We start from the raw sequence: 21,040 nt of genomic DNA, 5'->3' as shown, positions 1-21,040 counted from the left end.
CTGCACCAGATTAGGATAACATCTATGCTAAATGTAGCATGACCTGTAGCAGGTTGCAGCAAATCTCCAATCTGGGAAACATTAGCACAAATTAATTGTTTTTTTATCTTGGGGTTTTCTCAGTGCAGATTCCAGAAAGTGCTGTTTGTGGTGTTGGTGATTTTGCGACACCAGTTCAGGTAAAGTGCTGTTAAGCGCTTTGTTGGCTCTCAGGTGTCTAATGACTTTGCTCTTGGTCATTTCTTTTGGTTTCAACTGATGTGCCATCATCATCATATGTCTTAATCACAGGGAAGTTAAGATTTTCGTGCTCATTATTTATGTGAGACACAAACTTATCTTCCAAATCTTCTAGTCTGCATCTGAGTCATGGATCAGGCTGTGAAACGCATCAGTGCCAGAGGGGTAGAAGAAAAGCCGACGTGGCAGTGATTCATCGAAAATCTGTGCCTGGCGACCCCTCAGGAGTACAAAATTGCACCATCTTTTTTTTCATCCATTTTGAAGTGTGCTGCAAAAGGGGACGCTATATTAGGCACAGTCCTCTGTCCCGAATGAACGGGCCCTGGAAGAGGCGTTTCGATACAAAACCAATTTAAAATAGCTATAAGAAGAAAAAAAGAATTCTGATTGCATTGTTTGAGTGGCTACCTGTTTTACAAATCCTAAATGAGTCTCTTGAGTTAAACCAATCATCCTCAGGGAGCATGCAGGGATGCATTCTAAAACAATATCTATGACCTGCATTCGAAATTCAGACTGCTGGAGCTATAAATCACAATAGCGAATTCACGATTCTCATCAGAGTGATCCTGGATATATAACTTATGAAGGGTGCTGCTAGCTCGGCGTCAGTCGATAGCCTGCTGATAGATTTCTTACTACATCTGGTGTGATAGTCACATAAGGGTCAGGAGAGACTGCCTCTGCTAAAAGAGACAATGTTTGATACTTACCAAATTCTCTGGCACTTTAATAGATTATATGTTATCTTTGTTGTTGGACTTTAGCTCTTAGTTTCAATTTTTTCCCCAATAGGATTTATTAAAGTTAAGATTATGTTGGTTTGCAGTGCAAAATCACTTCAGTTGGAGTGGCTCACTTGACTCCTGGATAATTACAGATCTCCACAGTGTACCATTTAGATGCTTACGTTGTAGTTCTCAATCCCTGTGTGGGATTCAGATATTTCTGACCGAATGGAAATCAAAAAGAACTTACTGTGGAAATTTGCATTTATAGCGAAAATAGCAAATAACATTAGTACTGATAATTGCAAACAGCTCACTGTGGATACTGAGTACAAGCTCTGTAGGATTATTTGCCAGATATTTGGTAACTTGCCCTAATACCCAGTCTGTCACACCATATGCTGTTTAGTCTTACACTGTCTAAGATGTTATCCGATCTGCAAATTAGCCTCAGGGATAATTTATACTTGAGTATAACCTGCGAACATGTGTAGGCGTCATGCGTGCTCATGTTGGTGTTTGGCAGCGTACTTTAACTTAAGTGTGAACTTCAGGAGTGTTGAGTATACTAATCTAGAAAGCACTCTATTAGAGAGAAAGGGCAAAAGAAGCAACATATTGGATAGTTTCTGGCAATATTACACTGACATTTATTTTTCTTTGTTTCTTTTCTGCACATATTATTATCTTTGTCTTCTTATTTTTAAAAAACTGACGTGTCATCAATTGACAAATTGTATATTTGCATAATTTATAATATTGTCCATTCTGCGAGTCTGCGCTCTTGGCGTTTGTGTTTTCTGCCAACCCAAGTGTTACCAAAAACCCACATAAACCTTCGCTAATTTATCTTGTAGCAGATACAATTAAGTACCTAATTTCTCATACTCATTGGTTACTTCCATAGCACTGATAATATTTTCCCTCACAAGTGTGAGATAGTTTTGCTCAAAGATCTCATAATACAATCTATAATCTATAGAAGAGTTTTCCCAAAGGCTCTCTGCTATGATGGATTCTGAGGATAATGGTGTTCTTTATAAAAAGGCTGTATCTTATCACACAGCTTTGGCAGACAGGCCCGACTGTGAGAAGAAAGGTGCAATCCAATTCAGCACAAGCCACCTTCCATTCTGTAGGAACTGTAATAAAATCTTAACGGAGATATCTTGGTCAAATATATTTTGTGTTTATGAACTATTTCTATACTGAACACTAGCTGGATTATACATTCTAAAAATTGTTAGTCTAAAAAGCATCCCAATTTGGGTCAATTTGAAATTTTGGCTCATGGTCCAGTGTGAGCTAAAGCTTGTGAGGTTAGTGTAAGATATTGACCCAGCTTGTGAAGGGGAAATGATGGAATATTGAGGTAGTGTAGACACCCATGTTGTTATGTGGAGGTGGTAGCTTAGTGGTTAATGCATTGGGCTTTGGATCCGAAGTTCATGAGGTTCAAATCCCACCCCACCAATCTGCCACTCCTGGGCCCCTGAGGTTTAATGAAATTGTAAATAAACTTAAATGTGAGCAAAACAGAAGCTGTTTCTATATGGACAGTGGAATACACCAGAAAAAAATTGTTCCATATTAGGTGCTAAGTTCATGCGAAGACAACATCATCATGACTCCCTGACCCAACAAGCTCAACCCGGCTACTGTACTGACCCAGTATTAATTTAAGTCTGCCTGTGATTTGGGACTTATGTTGCATTTCCTGCTTTTTTTTTTTCTTTATTGCAGTGTCTCTGGCCTCCAGCACTGTTGGCTTGGCTGGGCAGGTGGTCCACACAGAGACAACTGAAGTGACCCTGGTCAGTGACTCCATCATGGGATTTGGAATTCAGCTCCAGGGAGGGGTGTTTGCCACTGAAACACTCACTTCTCCTCCACTCATTGCTTACATCGACCATGACAGTCCAGCTGAGAGGTGAGCTCTCAGCACAGCACCCAGGCCTTATTTTATCTCAGCAAATTAAAATAGCATGTTTAAAAGTGAGGGGCCTGAGCAGGATCTGAAAAGTGTCATTATTTGCTTTATCTCTGCTTCATCACCTGCACCGAGACACCGTTAATGTTTTATTTTCCATCTTAAACCATATTACATTTGTCTCCAATCCTGAGCACATCCCAGACCCACAGAGCTCTTACTGCATCAGCATCTTATCTTCCTCTGCTCGACTTTTCCCCGTCATGTAATTATAGCTGTTCCACTTGATACATTGCGGCTGGATGTGATAAGGGGAATTTCACCCAGAATGTGGGTTGATTGAATGCTTAGCTACATGAAAGGCTAAAGAACTTAGCTTTAATTGCCTGGGTGGGCTTGTCTCAGGTGGCAGCCAAATAAACAAACACATGTAGCAGCTGACAGGGTTTACGCCCAAATCTCACAGTAATTACAAAGTCCTAATGACAGCTTTGGCATTAACTTTGGCAATTGTAATTGTGCTGATAGACGTGAACCTTTTATTAATGAGAGATCGAAGACAGGCTAACATTTAGACTCAAGCATGCTCACAGTTACTTTTCCTCTGGACTCACTTACTTTTTGTGCATAAAACTCTTCAAGTAGTTTGGCACTTATCAAATATTTATTTTCCATATTGACCTACACCTTTCACTGCACTTGTGTTTTTCTTCTGAAGCTGTAACTGGAATGGAATTAAAGATGAACATTATTATGTTATTGAATTTTGGTTTCAAGTTTTTTTTTTTTCTTTCTGTTCTATGACTTGGTTATAGACTAATAAAATGTTTTAGTTTTTTGTTTTTGGTAAACATGAACATTTATTTTATGGTTCCTTACATGTTCTGCCAGACAGCGCCTTAAGCATTATTAATACAGAAATTTATTTTTTTTAATGATTATTTATTAGTAGCAGAAGCAGTTCTAGCTTGCCAGGGGAGAAAAACTAGTTGTCAAAAAAAGTTCTTCTTAATTACACTAGCCAGACCTGAATCAGCAGGAAGATGCCACAGCTGGAGATGGTTACACATTGAGCACATTAAGCATGGGGTTAGCTGTCTGACTTGTTTAATTGAGGCTATTTAAAATAAACCAAGCTTTTATCCACTAACTCTCCCCATCCCAAATCTGAACATGGTTTGTTTTTATTAGTTTATTTAGATTATAATCTACATTTAATTGTATTGCTGTATACAACCAGATTTCTTTTTTTTTTTGGTAGACTTTCTTGATAAACTGCAAGAGATATAAAAATAACCAAATAAAAAAAGCTTGTTTTATTCAAAAACATTATTTGAACATTTAGACATTTGGAGTTTTTTTTTTTTTTTTTTTTTGCACACAGATAAATACCTATTTAACGTATTTATTATCTTATTAACAATATTTTCTTGTTGAACATAGAGAATGCACTTCTACTTATACAAAAAGTAGGTAACAGTGGGATAATGTTATACAGATGTCCATCACCACGCAACAGTAGATTACTTTCCAAAAACAGCATGTCGCAAAGTCTTTGTTCCTATTCCGCAGCCAATGATTACACTTATTATTTAATTAAAGAATAAAACATTTATACGTTTGATTTAAGTTTTACGTAATGATGTGATCATTTGCAAAATATATTAATGAATGTTAATTCAACTTTTTTTTCCATTCGCTTCCCCTGTATAAGCACCTAATGTAGCTTGTCATATTACCAAGAATGTTCTGTCCTAATGCATTATGCCTCGCTGTTACATGCTGAGATCAGAATTGAGCATCAGAATCGAGCCTTCAGCAATGTTGCCATATAGTAAACTTTAGGCAGTTCAGAGTGTTTTAAACTACTGCTTGTTTTCTGCTCAGTATCTCTGATAAACATTGTTGATCAATGTTGATTCTATTATGACGGGCTGGACACAGGTGTGGAGTCTTGCAGATTGGTGACCGACTCCTGTCCATCAATGGGATACCCACAGAGGACAGCACACTGGAAGAGACCAACCAGCTGCTGCGTGACTCCAGCATTACCAGCAAAGTTACGCTGGAGATTGAGTTTGACGTGGCAGGTGAGGACACTCTGCGTGTTCAGTCAACAGCCCATTCATATCTACAAAAATATCACAAGCCCAGTCTATTATCATGTGAGCCAAGCTGTCTGCCACCTGTTTACTGCTTACTAGTGATCAGCATGAGCCTATATCAACAGTGAATTGAAAGCCATCCAAAAGTACAATCTTGAGGCTGTGTGTTTGTGTTGGTGGAGGTATGAGAATGTAGAACTGATCAGTCGCTCCCATGCTGAGCTTTGGCAGTATAATTAGAGCCTGAATCGTGCCAAAATCCTGCTCGCCATCCCAAAACATGAACAGTAATTAATATGTGGAATATTATTTAAATTTCTTTCAATTTTTTTCATTTTCTACATGTGGAAATATGAGTTTCCATATTTTACACTGATTTTGTGTAATGCACATAGATATCAGCTCCACACAGAGTGGAAATAAACAACTACATTTTGTTTATGAATTTTCTGACAGAATGATTGTGTTCCTGTGACAAATTCACACAATGATCATATTTCCTTACCCAGCTCTACATTTGTGCTAGATTTTCTAGAGAACATAAGAAAGAGAGATTTTTTTTTTACTGTGACTCTGGGGTGTTTCTGCACACACAGAATGAATGAATGAGGAATAAGCTTTTCAGAATTTCTGAGTGATTGTTTAAAAAAATTGGAGCACATGTGTACTTGCGGTCCATCAGAGGGCAGTCAAATTTCCTTGTTCGGTGCTTTGAAGCTTTTGCTGTCAGCTGAGGTGCTTTGTATCTGTGCACTCCTAGAAAAAGGGGCCACTTTGCTCCATTAGTCACTGCAAGCTTCCCTTGTTCCAGAATAACCTCTATAAACCTGCTCTGCCATGAGTGTCTGTGAAGCTGTCAGAGAAAAGGATTGGAGGCTTTGTTATCTAAGTTTTGAGCGCTTTTCACTTACCTGTGTGTGCTGTTCTCTTTCGGTTTGACATTGTGGTACTGGATATGGATGAATGTTACTGTTTATTTCTGAACCTTTTTTTTCCCCCTCTATTTTAGAGTCTGTTATCCCGAGCAGTGGCACCTTCCATGTCAAGCTGCCGAAGAAGCCAGGAGTGGAGCTGGGCATCACTATCAGTTGTGAGTGTTTGATTCTTTCTTCCCTACACACATCAATATCATCTCATTAGGGGACCAAAGACTAATAATGTGTAGTTGTAAATATTATTGCTGACAATTCTGGCGTTGACAGCATTAGTGTGGATGCCTGACATCAGACCTGTAATACATCTGAGTCCCAATTTTACACACTGTAGCTAAGGAGCCTAGGGTTAGGGGCTATGATGGTTGAAATCTAATTTTATATAATAATAATATACATTAATAATAATAATATAATATACATTAATTTTGACCTGTTTATATGATTCCATCTAACAATGCAGGTTTCTATGAGTATAATAATTATAAATTGTGATTTATATATTTTTTTCAAATTGCATTATTTTTCCCACATTGATGAATGAAAACCGTCTGGTAAAGTATTTACCTCATTTTCTTGTTTCTAAGTAGCTGTCAGTACATTGGTCACTCTTTATATTTGTCATGATTAGTTCCATAAACCCTTTGAATATTTAATTATTTGGTCACAGCTATTTTTTTGAAGCAAATGAAGCAAATAGCTTTGTGATTAAGTGCCTAGAAGAAATCTCTGGAAATTTATTTTTTTCAGGAAACACACTGAATTTAAATTCCATCAAATGTTTTTGTGACAAAGATTTTTTTTTAGTCTGTAGCACAGTGCTAGGCTTTATTAGTACATTAGCCTGTGTACAATGTTAAAACTGTTGAAATAAAGCCAAATAATACCAGCAAATGAGTTTAGTGGCCTCACAGTGGAGACTGAGAAGCAAAGCCAGGGGATCTTGGATTTTTTTAAATTTACTATATTAAATATTCATAATAAAATTTTATAGTTATTATTGGCTACTTGAATCAAACAGCTTCGCAACCTTCGAAACTAAAAACAGCCTAGAAATAAATTTAAAGAAATAAAAAGGTTCTGCGGCACCTATAAATTATCGTATTATACGCATTTGATTAATTAGTCTAATATTTCTTTAGTTTGTGAAACACTAAATGTCCCATGGAATTTGTTTATTTGTATGTTTCTTTAAATTGGCCAATATGAAGAGTTTTTATCTATTATAACTCTACTCAAACTTTCCTTTTCTTTTTGCACTTCACACTGGTAAAAATTGTATTTAGTCACCGAAAAGTAGTAAACAATGACCCCAGTTAAAGTGGTATTTAACCAATCGCACACGAATCTTCATTGGTTTATAGCAGCCCTAACTTCTGCCCCATGCCTAGTGATCAGACAGACAGTATGCAGTATTACAGTGACTCTCCTCTAAGTTTCACACATCCCCACCGATGCCTATATTGAATTCAATTGCTTATTTGCCTATGTCCCTGGGAATTGGAAATGGGAAGCCCTATTAAAGGGCTTTGCTGTAAGCAGGCACTAAGAAACAAAGCATTTGTCACGTTTCAGACGTGACTCATTTTAGAATTACACACTACAGGCTTGAATTCTCCAATTATAGCTACAGATGGTACTTAGGGAATGGATTAGCCACAGATGGACCTTTTGTGCCAGTTATGAATTTAGTACATTATCTCGAAAAAATGACATCTAATTTTATTTTTTTCGCATTTAAATATTTCGGAAGCAGTATATAAATATGTAAAAAGCAGTATACTGTTACCGGTCTAAATTTTCACATTAATAATGAATTTTTGTCTGCCTGGCTATATTTTGTAAAAAAGCAGACCTCATTATTCGCGCGCTGGGCATTGGGTCCCAACTGATGGCTGCTATCGCCATTGAGCTCACTTTATACACACCTCCTATTTCGTATTTACCAGCTCTTTAATTTTCAGGAAGGTCATTCAGAGACAAAGAGAGAGTCACCCATAATGCCTTTTGTTCCTTTGCAAGGGATGCTCAATTCTTCAGTTCCTGCCCTCCATGATAAATGCACATGGCCTTAACCAGAAGTTTCATCACTACATACATCACTGCCTGGTCAAGCAAAGATAATTTATTGCCTGAGCACATTCTATTCTCATTACATTTATTGTTTTTAGTGGTGATGTAATGCATTTGTGTTCTCCTGCAAAAGTTCAGGCTGGTATAACCAGGTGTGTGAAGCTCGGAAGCTAAAAAAAAAAAAAAAAAAGGGGGAAATAAACTATTTTGTATTTTTACATTTTAGGTATTTGAATTATATACATTTATTATTTTTGCAGTGTATATACTGAAAATATAAATTTTTGCCAGGGATTATAAATCAGAACCCTAAATGGAAAAAAGAAAATACATAAAAACGTGCCTACATTTTCTTAAATATTAGCACATTTTACATATAATCTGTATTTTGTGATATTTAAATGTAGGTAGGCTCTTAGCAACTGTCCAACCATCTGTAGTGACATTAAACCATCTGTGGTAGAATTAGGGTTATAGGGACACACCAATCTGGGCTATGCAGGCATGTGAATAAACTAACCCGTATTGAAAATCTGTCAATGTATGAAGTTTCCCATTAAATGAACAAGCTGTGCTTTTCGAATTTGCTGCACTACCTCCACCAAATTTTCGGATTTCACGTTGAATATTCTTTTAGCTAAACTTTCAAAAAGATTTTAGGCTACCAGACCTACACTGCTATTTCAGATATACTGGAAATCTTATTTTTATCAGTGGAACAAGGAGTTCTTCAGAGATACATCATGCACCCTAATTTTGCAAGAAATGATAAATACCAGCCTCTCAAATACAGTGTTCCAGGGTACATTGTGTCTCACAAAATATTTTTCTTGTTGATAATAAACCTTCTTCTGCTAGCTCATGGCCAGCCAGCCATGTTTACAGTTTGCCTGTGATAGATAGATAAAAGACAGAAAGCACAGCAAGAAAAAATGTGGGAGAAGGCAAAGAACAATCGGCTGCACTGATGTTATTGTGTGCAACATGCTGAGGACACAGCAATCAGCCTGCAGGGTCATGCTCTCATACAGCCCCAAGCAGAACCTTATTTAGGTGCTTTGTGAAGCACTTAACGCCATTCCGCTTTATGCCTGTCGCCATCCATATTTCTTCAGATTCCGTAAAGCCGGCCTGGGACAACTCGCTTGAACCTATTGTTTGTCCCTCTTGGGATTTTTACATCAGCCAGTCCCACCCATTGCTGCAATTTATGTGAAATTGATGCTACAAGTTGTTTTCTGTCATATATTTAATTTAAACACCAGAACTAAGAAACATTAACATTCATCTTAAGCTTTTCCCTATAGATTTGATGAAATATGTGCGTTTGGTATATTTGCTTCTCTGCGTCATGGCATGAATCAAAACAGTGATCACAGCTTGCCGAATCAGATTCAAACAGACATGGCACGCAGTTGAGCAGCAGCAAGGATGTACACATATCACTCATCACAGTTACACCAAACAACAGATGGAGATAAAGACTAAACAGATTTTCAGACTGCATCAAACAGTAAATTCTCATCTAGCCAAGATGTGGCAAAATAGACCATCAACAACAGAATAACAAAAATGGCCAGCATCATTTTTCTTCTATAGGAGCTGGTGAGTTGCACTTATAGGAGCCCACATGTACACAAAGTGGGTGGCCTGCATGATGTGGAAAAACTTGTGTGGCGTTATGTATTATGAAACCAAATGGTGTGGTGAGTCTCAAACGGAATGATGGATGAAGATGTGATTCCTTGTTCTCTGCTGTGAAGCGCTACAATTTTCCAGCTGGTGATATCCACAGTGCTGCTTACAGGCTTAAAATGTTTGATGCATACAAACGCTAAACCATTGTTTGTTTTTGTGGGTTTGTTTTTATACAAACAGACAGCATCGATCACAAATACCTTCTTGTTAATTTTCATTTTAAATATGAATACAGGCTTCTTTAGGCTTTTATTCCTCTGGGGAACCCTTAAAGGTTCAATATAGGCCATGGCCTGTCTGAGTAAGTGGAATAGTACATCTTTTTTGCCTGTGAATTATAGTGACACTGGCTAATCATGGGCAACTTTGAGCTCATGTATGCATAAGAGGGAAGATAGAACTTTCCTTTAAATATGGTACTGTAATGAAGCAGAGGCAGCAGTTTGGGGGGGAAATATGCAGTTGGCTGGCCTCACATGTCTCAGAGAAAGCATGTGTTAGTTTTCACTTTCTCCAGTTGGTAGTTGCATAATACTGTAGGAGGCAGCTGGTTGGAATTAGTAGGTGACCAAATTAGGAAAAAAATTTAATCACACAAAGATTTGTGTTGTTTGGTAAACGCACTCATCCATAGGAACTTAAATTTATTTTATTTTAACTAAGCATTCTACGTTTAAGGGCCTTGATCAAAGGCCCTGAAACAGAAGCTCTATAGAGCTTGGATTCATACTCATGACCTTTTAATCAAAAGTCCATCATCTTTATCTACCATTTACACACAAGGAAATGTGTAAATTGAATGAATAAAAGAACGCAAGTCCGGACCCACCAACTGTTCCTGAGAGTTTAAGGGCTTACACTGCAGGGTGATTTAATTAAAGGCACGAAGGCAGAAAACAGAGCACCAACTTCTGGGTTACATCCAAGGATGCATTCACAGGTCACAGAGGGCTTATTCAACATGCAAATGTTGATTAAAAACACATGATGCAAATCGGCGCTAGTTAAACATGAGGAAGATTCTCCTCTGTGTGTAAAGAGCTAGGATTCAAACTCATGACCTTTTAATCAGAAGTCCATCATCTTTATCTACCATTTCCCCAGTGCTATCCACAGATGCACTTTAAAGACTACCAAATATTTTAGCAGGATGTAATTTCTTATCAAAATGGGCCAGATCTGTAATTTTTATTGGGACATCTGATCCATTAAATCCAGTTGTAATCTCAGCTATAAAGCCATATTGCACTCGAAACGTGCTACTAGGAAAATTATGGCAACCATCAATGTCACACTAGAAATATCCACTGGCAAACACTGAAGAATGTCACTAGATGAGAAATCACTGTTGATTGTCATACTGAGAAACTACATTTTTCAAATGATTGTGTTATAGTTAGATGTAGTTCACATGAAAATGTGAATGAATGCAATACATTTTTTCTTGAATCTGAGGTAATTTATTTGGTCAGTTTTTTCCATTCTGACTGAGAAGGTGGCTTGTGTAGCCTCGGAATAAGATACCATTACCTTTTATCTGTATATTATATATTACCTGTATATGCCTGTGTTGTGGGAAACACTGTGATGCTTGTCTGAGATTCACAGCAAACATTTTGAGACTGAATAATTAAAAAAGGGTAATTGCTTTTGCTTTCCTAACTTTGACTTGTTTAAATCCACTTCTCGCCGATTGACAGTCCTTGAAGCAATTTTTTGCCTTCGCTTGCTCTCTGTAGTTGAGTCTACCAGTGTAATCTGCTGCGTCCAGATGTGGAATCAACATTTTACAATTTAATCCCTCCATTCTGTACACACTTGTTTGCTCCGTCACTTTGCGCCACCATTTTTCCTGATCTCCTCTTCTTATATTAGAGCTTTTAGTTTCAATAGTCTATTTGTCCCTATCTAAATTTATACGTTGCAGCAATTCATGTAGAACTTTCCTCAGCCCTACTTCCTTAGCTCTTTCAGACGACAGAGATTCATTAGTAGAGGACATCAGGCTTATGTTTGCTCGTTTTTCCACACTTCTTTCCACGGCTTGCAGCATCAATGTAAGGTACAACATTTTATTCAGTGAACTCATTGCCAAGAGTTGAAGAAATGAGAACCCGAGGACATACTTCTTAAGAATACCAAAATGCATAAATTGCAGCGTAAGCTAAATGCAGACCCTTTCTCATCAGCACTGAGCGAGCACGGACTGGAGCTGATGAAGTCATGAGACACTGCAGGCGTGTGATTCAAAGCAGAGTGGCAGTGACAGGGCCACTTGAGGTTGTTCACTAAGGAGAGCTGAGGTATTACTCAGTCAGCAAGAAATGACTTACTATTCTTATATGGCATCTCCTGAGTGAAGTTTTCATTCTAGATGTTGGGAATACACCCAACATCTAGATTACGGTAAAGACGTCTATCTGACAAAATAAGCATACATAGAGGATTATGCTGTTCACTGGGTTGCTTGCTTAGTTTGCTCACTGTTCTTCATTTCTTTGCTTCCTTTTTTTTCTCTCAGCCCCATCAAACAGGAAGCCAGGTGATTCTCTCATTATCTCCGATATCAAGAAGGGCAGCGTGGCACACAGGTAACACTTTTCATCTTCTTTACTGTGTGGAATCTGCTTTATTTTAATGATACAACTGCTTCTTAATGGCAAAAAAAACATTTAGACAATCAGCTAGAAATTCAAAATCAAAACAGTTTAAATCTCAAAAGATGTCTGACTTCACATCTTGGAGGAAGCATATAACAGCTTATTAAAAATTTTTTTTACTTACGTCTAATAGCAAGTTTTATTGCCATTTTTACGTAATATTATACATATAGATAAGCCATGGTTTGTTATTCAGTTATTCATTTGAAAGCATGTTATTCAGTGGCTACTATGAATTATTCAGTAGGTGAAACTAACAGCATTGTTAGTCACTGGAGCTGTCTGTGGTGGTGAAAGAGGAGCTTGGTTTTGCGGACGCTTGTCTTACACTCTACATCTTACACTCTGTTCTTAGCTGTGGCCACAAACTGTGTTGAAATGAAAAGAAAGAACTTGCAAGAACAAATAAGGTTCTTCTGCAGGATTGCTGGGCTTACTCTTTGGGATGGGGGTGAGAATCTTGATAATCTGGTAGAGCCTTAGTCTAGACCTACTGATCCTCTGGATTGTTAGTCAGCTGAGGTTGCAAGGTACCCCTTGTCAGCTTCTGTTAGAGCTGCTTCCATCAGGCATGTCCCACCGGACGAGGAACCTGGGGAGGATACAGGACTCGCTCAAGAGATTATATGTCACAGTTGGCTTGGAACAGTGGAAATCCCACAAGAGAAGCTGCAGTCTGTGGCAGGGGATAGCGTCTAAGCCTGCTGCCACAGTTCCCCCCAGAAGGAAATGTGTAAATTAAATAAATTAAAGAACGCAAGTCCGGACCCACCAACTGGTTCTGAGAGTTTCAGGGTTTACATTGCAGGGTGATTTAATTTATCACGAAGGCAGAAAACAGAGCACCAACTCCTGGGTTACATTCAAGGACTCATTTACAGGTCACAGAGGGGTTATTTAACATGCAAATGTTGATTAAAAACACATGATGCAAGTCGGTGCGAGTTAAACATGAGGAAGCTTTACCTGTGCTGAACCATTCCAATTGCTAATGCTTTTTCAATTACTCCACATTTAGAAGAGATGCTCTGATTTGTAGGGCTGTTGCACAAGTTCACATGTGTTTGCCTGATAATCATGAACTAACAAGGGGAAACTGGGTCAGACACAATATGCAAGGATCAAGATTATGTAATGCGACAGAAACCCTTCTGACATGATTACACAGCCATTCGGCTTTGTCTATGCTGAAAGCAAGCCTCATTTTGGTGCCACTTGAATTGCTCTTATTCAGCCTGATAGAGCAATTAAAGAGATCATTAGGATCTGTTTAAATGCAGGCATCATTACAAGTTTAGCCACAGTATGATGTGAATTCAAGATAGTGTTACTTACCTGGCTGGTAATAATGGAATATCATTGACTTATTATGTGCAGAGAAAGCTGCCTCAGTGCCACAGACTCTAGTGATGCATACCATAGCCAGTCCTCTGAATAATGATTGTGTTCACTCTCTGAAAGCCTGCTCTTTTAAAAAAATGTGTGTTTGTCAGTGTGTGGGGGCATGGGTGTGTGAAAATAGTACTGCAAGGACACTGGAAGGTGTTTTGCATGGAATTTTCAAGTGATGTCTACTATATGTACATAATTTTCTTATAATACAACAGGAACAAACGTGAAAATAAAAAATAATAATAATAGTAAATTAATAAACTGTTTAATTGTTTTGAAAATGTTCCTTACAAAGCAAATTTTGCTTTTCACAAGATATTCATTTTATTCATTCTTATTTAATCCTTTTTTTTATTCAAATTCACATCTTTAAAATAAAGTGGGTGATGGGTAATAAAGAAAATATATACAGTTCAGGCATAACATTATGACATTATAACATTATGGTATATAACATTATGACTGGTGACGTGAAAATAACACTGATTAGCTCTTTATCATGCCGCCTGTTAGTGGGTGGGATATTATTAGTCAGCAAGTGAATATTTTGTCCTCAAAGTTGATGTGTTAGGAGCAGGAAAAATGGGCAAGTGTTAGAATTTGAGTGAGTTTGACCAGGTCCAAATTGTGATGGCTAGATGACTGGGTCAGAGCATCTCCAAAACTGCAGTGCATCTGAGGTGTTCCCAGGCTGCAGTGGTCAGTATCTATCAAAAGTGGTCCAAGAAAGCAACATTGTTGAACCGGCGACAGGGTCATGGGTGGCCAAGGCTCATTGATGCACTTGGGGAGTGAAGGTTGACCTGTGTGATCCGATCCAACAGACAAGCTCCTGTAGCTCAAATTGCTAAAGAAGTTAATAACCTGTCAAACATTAATGTTAATGTTTGACAGGTCAGAACTGTTTTGGCAGCAAAATTGGGACCAACACAATATTAGGCAGGTGGTTATAAATGTATGCCTGATCAGTGTATGTATGTATGAATAAGCATTGTCAACATAATATACAATTTGAAAAGATACATGTTCTTACATTTTTTTTTTGCCCAGGACAGGGACTCTGGAGCTGGGGGACAAGCTTTTGGCCATTGACAACATCCGCCTGGACAATTGCTCCATGGAGGATGCTGTCCAGATCCTGCAGCAGTGTGAGGAACTGGTCAAGCTCAAAATTCGTAAAGACGAGGACAACTCAGGTACCCCTGGCTCTTGTAATATACACTCACTCAGCCTTGGATTGGGCTGATGGTTTATTCACAAAAAAAAAGATGAAAGATTGTGAATACAGAAATGTAAAGAAAACAATAGAATCAATGCTGGCTGATGGGTTTACTGGGCTTACACTTTCAATATGCAGCACCAAACTCGAAGGATAAAAGAAGGTCTGTGACGAAGAACAACAAAAGCTTTGGTACTTTGACGGCTGTCATTTTGATGCTTGCTTTCTGCAGGTATACACAGACAAGGCATCCACACAGTGTGTGTATTTAGTTTCATTGTCTTACTTGCAGTGTGATTTGGTCTTTTGCTCACAATGTCCCCAGAAGACTGCAAATCTCCTTTGCATACTTCTCTAATCTCAAGTTCTATTGCCATTGTGCACATCGAGGAAAATTCGTTTAATGAGCCCAATTAAACTCTTACTGGCTTCATTTAACCAGTAAAACCCTCTGGAGACTTTTTTTTTTATTAAGGTCACTATAGGCTTCTATTCTGTTGTCAATCTCTATACAAAATGTATGCCCTTGCTATTCAAACAAATGATTAACCTTAGCTTATTAATAATGGCTTAGAAGGATAAAGAGGGCTAGAGACTAATTAATTAAGTCAACATCATTAAATAAAAACAAGGCCTGATTAATCAGAATCATTAATAGGAAGTTTTGGTTTGATTTAAGACGTTGCTGAGATTTTAAGATAATTTTGGGGTCATATGTTAAGTAGATAATCAGGTTGATTTAATGGGGCTAAAGGATCCTCCTAGACATTTTGTATTTGAGATTCAGATACAAGAAAAGGGCACATGAGCACGTCTTTTCTATTTTAATAAATAAATACAGCAGGCAAGCCCTCATACACTGTGTTGCAAGACTTTGTAATTGCATGTCCAATTTATGAGCAGGACTAGTACTATAAGATTTCACACATGTAATGCTACATTGCTGAAAGATCCTAGATTCTTGGAACATATAATGTGATTTACAGTGTCATTAGCCTTTAGGAGCTCCAGCATGGTTGCACCAGTAATAACGGCAACTAAAGTTGCTTCAGTAACACCAACTGAATCCTGACTGTAACTAAAAGGTGTTTTCTTTTTCAGAAAAAGAAACCAGGTTTCATTATTTCTTTCCAGTAGCTAACATAATGAATCATTAATAATCACCACTATGGCATTTGAGTGCTGTCATATAGCTCTTGATTAATGTGAAGTGGGTCATCAGGGGACTGTGTTGTGTTTATCAATTTATAAACAGAATGAAATTCCTGTTGAGGCGCGCGCACACACACACACACACACACACACACACACACCCACACAAACTCGTCCTGCAGTTTTTTCCCCCGAGTTTTGCAGTGGAACTGGACTCTAGAGGTGCTATTAAATTTCCCTTCTTCATTAGTATGGCTGAGATACTACAGGATAAAACTAATGGCCATGAAACACACACACACACACACACACACACACACACACACACACACACACAAGCACACACGCACACTCTTACTTCCTGTTCAATCTGGATGAGTCCAAATTTACAGGTTGGCAATTTCTGACCTTTGAGAGTGACAAAGAGTGCTCTGTGTGCTCATGAGCTCCTGTGTAGGATGGAGGGCAGTCTCTTCTTTCTTTCTGCCTCCTCCACACTTCTATCACTCTCATGTCAAAGCCTTGACTTTTTAATTTTTTGGCTAAAAGCTGAGCATTATTAGGATTATTGTATCACCCAGTTTGTTTTAGAACCAAACCGCTTTCTAAATCCATGGAAAAAGACTACAGGCTTTTGGGATTACTTCTAATTTCATAGATTTACAAATATTTGTGAGAATCTTTGTAAGAATCACTCAGCACTGTTGCTCATCGGAAGGATTTTAGTATTCAGTAATGACTGTGCCTGTCTTTGACATTTCTGGGCCTTGAGGAAAATGTTTAGTAGAACATGCTGTCTCGTACATGCGTTTGTTTTTTTCCCCTTGTGTCTGCACTCTGTCAGGATACATAATTATTTCTGCAGTTGAGTACAGGTGCATTGCTAGTCTTTTAAAGCTAGTAATGGATGTCCTTAAATATTCGTGTTAGATGCATTCACATTTTGTCTTTTTATTCCACCTTATATTTTTAAGGCAGCCCTTTCCAATTTTTAGATCCTACATTTTCCTTTCGGTTGTGCTTTTCTTTATTTTCCCCTTTCTATTTTTATTTTCACAACCTCTGGATCCCTTTTGAATTCTGCCTCGTTTCCCTGTCCATCAACCCCAAACCTGCTCTTCCGCCCGCTCTCTCTCTCTTTCACTCTCTCTGTCCGGTGTTGTGAGGGCTGTCTTCGTTCTGCTCTCTGCCCCTCTGTGAGGTGTCCTGCGTCTAGGCCGTGTTGATTTGGACGCCCGTGTGCTGTTGGCCTGTGTTGCAGACGAGCAGGAGAGCTCTGGTGCCATCATCTACACTGTGGAGCTGAAGCGTTACGGGGGCCCGCTGGGCATCACCATCTCAGGCACCGAAGAGCCCTTTGACCCCATAATCATCTCTAGCCTCACCAAGGGTGGCCTGGCTGAGAGGTACTGATGCTTAATACCACCGTACTTCATCTCACAACACCCACTGTTTTAACTGTGTTTGCTTTCCAGCATAATCTATTGTCCGTCATTGCCACTGAACAGCTGAAAGAAAATCTCGAAAATACGATACTCGAAGTAGTAGGGAGGAGAGCGAGTGTAGGATTAAAAGTCAGACCATTTGTGATGTAAAAGCGTTCAATGTAAAATGATGATGAATTTGTTTGTGGTGTATAGGACCGGGGCGATCCATGTTGGGGATCGTATCCTGGCTATTAACAGTAACAGCCTGAAGGGAAAACCACTGAGTGAAGCTATCCACCTACTTCAGATGGCTGGAGAGTCTGTTACTCTGAAGATCAAGAAACAGGGAGAATGTGAGTAGTGGAGGAATCACTCACACTGAGTGTGCATTTACATGGCTTGTGTGTGTGTGTATATATATATATATATATATATATATATATATATATATATATATATATATATATATATATATATATATATATATATATATATTGTTATGCGAGCAAAAAATTGAGGTACGAGCTCGAGCGCCGCTGCTAGATGGCGAAGCGAAGCCAGAAAGCGAAGATTGTGACGAAAATAAAAAAAGATAAGCAAAGAAGGAAAAGTACAAATTAAAAGTTTAGGGATACATAGTGTACAGTAGTGATAGTAAAAAACAAGTTTTCCCTCCGTCTCCACTTATCGCCTCTACCATCCCCCATAATTTAATAAAATGAAACATAAAAACGGGGTGGCATTTTGAGGGTTGGAATGGATTAATGCAATTTTAAGTATTTTCAATATGGAAAACTGATTTGATGTGCGAGCAAATTGAGATACGAGCTCATCCACGGAACGAATTAAACTTGTAGGTCAAGGTACCACTGTGTGTGTGTGTGTGTGTGTGTGTGTGTGTGTGTGTGTGTGTGTGTGTGTGTGTATATATACAGTGAGGAAAATAAGTATTTGAACACCCTGCTATTTTGCAAGTTCTCCCACTTAGTAATCATGGAGGGGTCTGAAATTGTCCTCCTAGGTGCATGTCCACTGTGAGAGACATAATCTAAAAAAAAATATCCAGAAATCACAATGTATGATTTTTAAACTATTTATTTGTATGATACAGCTGCAAATAAGTATTTGAACACCTGTCTATCAGCTAGAATTCTGACCCTTAAAGACATGTTAGTCTGCCTTTAAAATGTCCACCTCCACTACATTTATTGTCCTAAATTAGATGCACCTGGTCGAGGTCGTTAGCTGCATAAAGACACCTGTCCACATACAATCAGTAAGAATCCAACTACTAACATGGCCAAGACCAAAGAGCTGTCCAAAGACACTAGATACAAAATTGTACACCTCCACAAGGCTGGAAAGGGCTACGGGGAAATTGCCAAGCAGCTTGGTGAAAAAAGGTCCACTGTTGGAGCAATCATTAGAAAATGGAAGAAGCTAAACATGACTATCGATCTCCCTCGGACTGGGGCTCCATGCAAGATCTCACCTCGTGGGGTCTCAATGATCTTAAGGAAGGTGAGAAATCAGCCCAGAACTACACGGGAGGAGCTGGTCAATGACCTGAAAAGAGCTGGGACCACCGTTTCCAAGGTTACTGTTGGTAATACACTAAGACGTCATAGTTTGAAATCATGCATGGCACGGAAGGTTCCCCTGCTTAAACCAGCACATGTCCAGGCACGTCTTAAGTTTGCCAATGACCATTTGGATGATCCAGAGGAGTCATGGGAGAAAGTCATGTGGTCAGATGAGACCAAAATAGAACTTTTGGGTCATAATTCCACTAAACGTGTTTGGAGGAAGAAGAATGATGAGTACCATCCCAAGAACACCATCCCTACTGTGAAGCATGGGGGTGGTAGCATCATGCTTTGGGGGTGTTTTTCTGCACATGGGACAGGGCGACTGCACTGTATTAAGGAGAGGATGACTGGGGCCATGTATTGCGAGATTTGGGGAACAACCTCCTTCCCTCAGTTAGAGCATTGAAGATGGGTCGAGGCTGGGTCTTCCAACATGACAATGACCCGAAGCACACAGCCAGGATAACCAAGGAGTGGCTCTGTAAGAAGCATATCAAGGTTCTGGCGTGGCCTAGCCAGTCTCCAGACATAAACCCAATAGAGAATCTTTGGAGGGAGCTCAAACTCCGTGTTTCTCAGCGACAGGCCAGAAACCTGACTGATCTAGAGAAGATCTGTGTGGAGGAGTGGGCCAAAATCCCTCCTGCAGTGTGTGCAAACCTGGTGAAAAACTACAGGAAACATTTGACCTCTGTAATTGCAAACAAAGGCTACTGTACCAAATATTAACATTGACTTTCTCAGGTGTTCAAATACTTATTTGCAGCTGTATCATACAAATAAATAGTTAACAAATCATATATTGTGATTTCTGGATAATTTCTTTTTAGATTATGTCTCTCACAGTGGACATGCATCTACGATGACAATTTCAGACCCCTCCATGATTTCTAAGCGGGAGAACTTGCAAAATAGCAGGGTGTTCAAATACTTATTTTCCTCACTGTATATAATATACACGCACACGTAAATATGTGCTGTTGTATGTAAATAGAGAGTGAAAAAGAGCAAATAATGTTTTGGCTCTTCGTCACTTTTTCAGTTTTTTACACTGTCTACATGACATTTGTTTCAAAAAGTATCTGTGACTTTTTATTATTTGGAATCACTTTTATACAGGCAGTGTTCTGCCTAAGAGAATAGACTCTAAGCTTTTTGCTTGATAACAATCTTGCCTTTGTACTTCGAGTATAATATCATAAGAAAGAGCCCTGTTACATTTTTGCAGTTTGAAGTCCACATGTGCAAATCTACAAATACAAAGTAGCTTCAAATGCTTCAGGATCTCTGCAAGTGTTTCCAACATTATAAGGCAGTCAGCAGAGTCACTGTGATGTTATTCTCTTTAGTGGAAGCTTCATTTTATATTTATTGTGAGTTGTTGATTGTTTTTTAAGGTAGCATATGTTTATATTGTTAAAACACAATGTTTAAGATTAATAAACACTTACTCTATGTTTTTTAGTTTATACTAACTTCTGTTTATTTTCCATAAGGAGGCCAATACTTCTTGATTGAGTGTAGGTTTTGCCTATTTGGTATTAGGCTGCATCTTAGCATGCAAGGATGTATTCATCTCTAGTTTAAAACACTGTTATTTGTGCAGTATTGGGTGTTTTATTGCTTTTAGAATTTGCAATAATAGGTGGGGGGGGGGGTATGAGAAGAAAATCATTTTCTTTTATTGTTTGAATTTCATTATGCTGCTACGATATGAAGCTGAAGCCTTGTTTGATCTTATTTTTGACATACGTTTTCTGTTTAAATAAATATTCTACCTTGTAGTTACAATGTTACAATAAGTCACATATGGTTCACCGGGTGTCCATGAGTCACTGAATGAGCTGATTTGTGGCTCTGGGGGGGAAAAGCATGGTGATGCATTAAGCTCA

At 38.5% G+C, this 21,040-nt stretch overlaps 1 protein-coding gene across 15 annotated transcripts in view; it reads left to right on the top strand.

The window, feature by feature from the left end:
- The window catches only part of grip1 (glutamate receptor interacting protein 1), a 284,092-nt gene that overhangs the window by 246,629 nt on the left and 16,423 nt on the right, over nucleotides 1–21,040 (top strand). For 8 of the 15 annotated variants that reach the window (XM_083528096.1, XM_083528105.1, XM_083528108.1 and 5 more), the window contains 7 exons: nucleotides 2,715–2,901; nucleotides 4,846–4,991; nucleotides 6,016–6,096; nucleotides 12,231–12,300; nucleotides 14,812–14,957; nucleotides 17,394–17,538; nucleotides 17,773–17,912. In XM_083528096.1, the coding sequence (XP_083384222.1) occupies nucleotides 2,715–2,901; nucleotides 4,846–4,991; nucleotides 6,016–6,096; nucleotides 12,231–12,300; nucleotides 14,812–14,957; nucleotides 17,394–17,538; nucleotides 17,773–17,912 (915 nt within the window). Of the gene's footprint in view, nucleotides 1–2,714; nucleotides 2,902–4,845; nucleotides 4,992–6,015; nucleotides 6,097–12,230; nucleotides 12,301–14,811; nucleotides 14,958–17,333; nucleotides 17,539–17,772; nucleotides 17,913–21,040 lie in introns of all 15 variants that reach the window. The other 7 variants (XM_083528101.1, XM_083528103.1, XM_083528107.1 and 4 more) reach the window with 1 other exon arrangement.

The sequence above is a fragment of the Silurus aristotelis genome, assembly GCF_946808225.1.
Source record: "Silurus aristotelis genome assembly, chromosome: 24".
Taxonomy (NCBI): Eukaryota; Metazoa; Chordata; class Actinopteri; order Siluriformes; family Siluridae; genus Silurus; species Silurus aristotelis.
The sequence above is the reverse complement of the archived record's forward strand: the minus strand, read 5'-3'. Positions and strand labels throughout refer to the sequence as shown.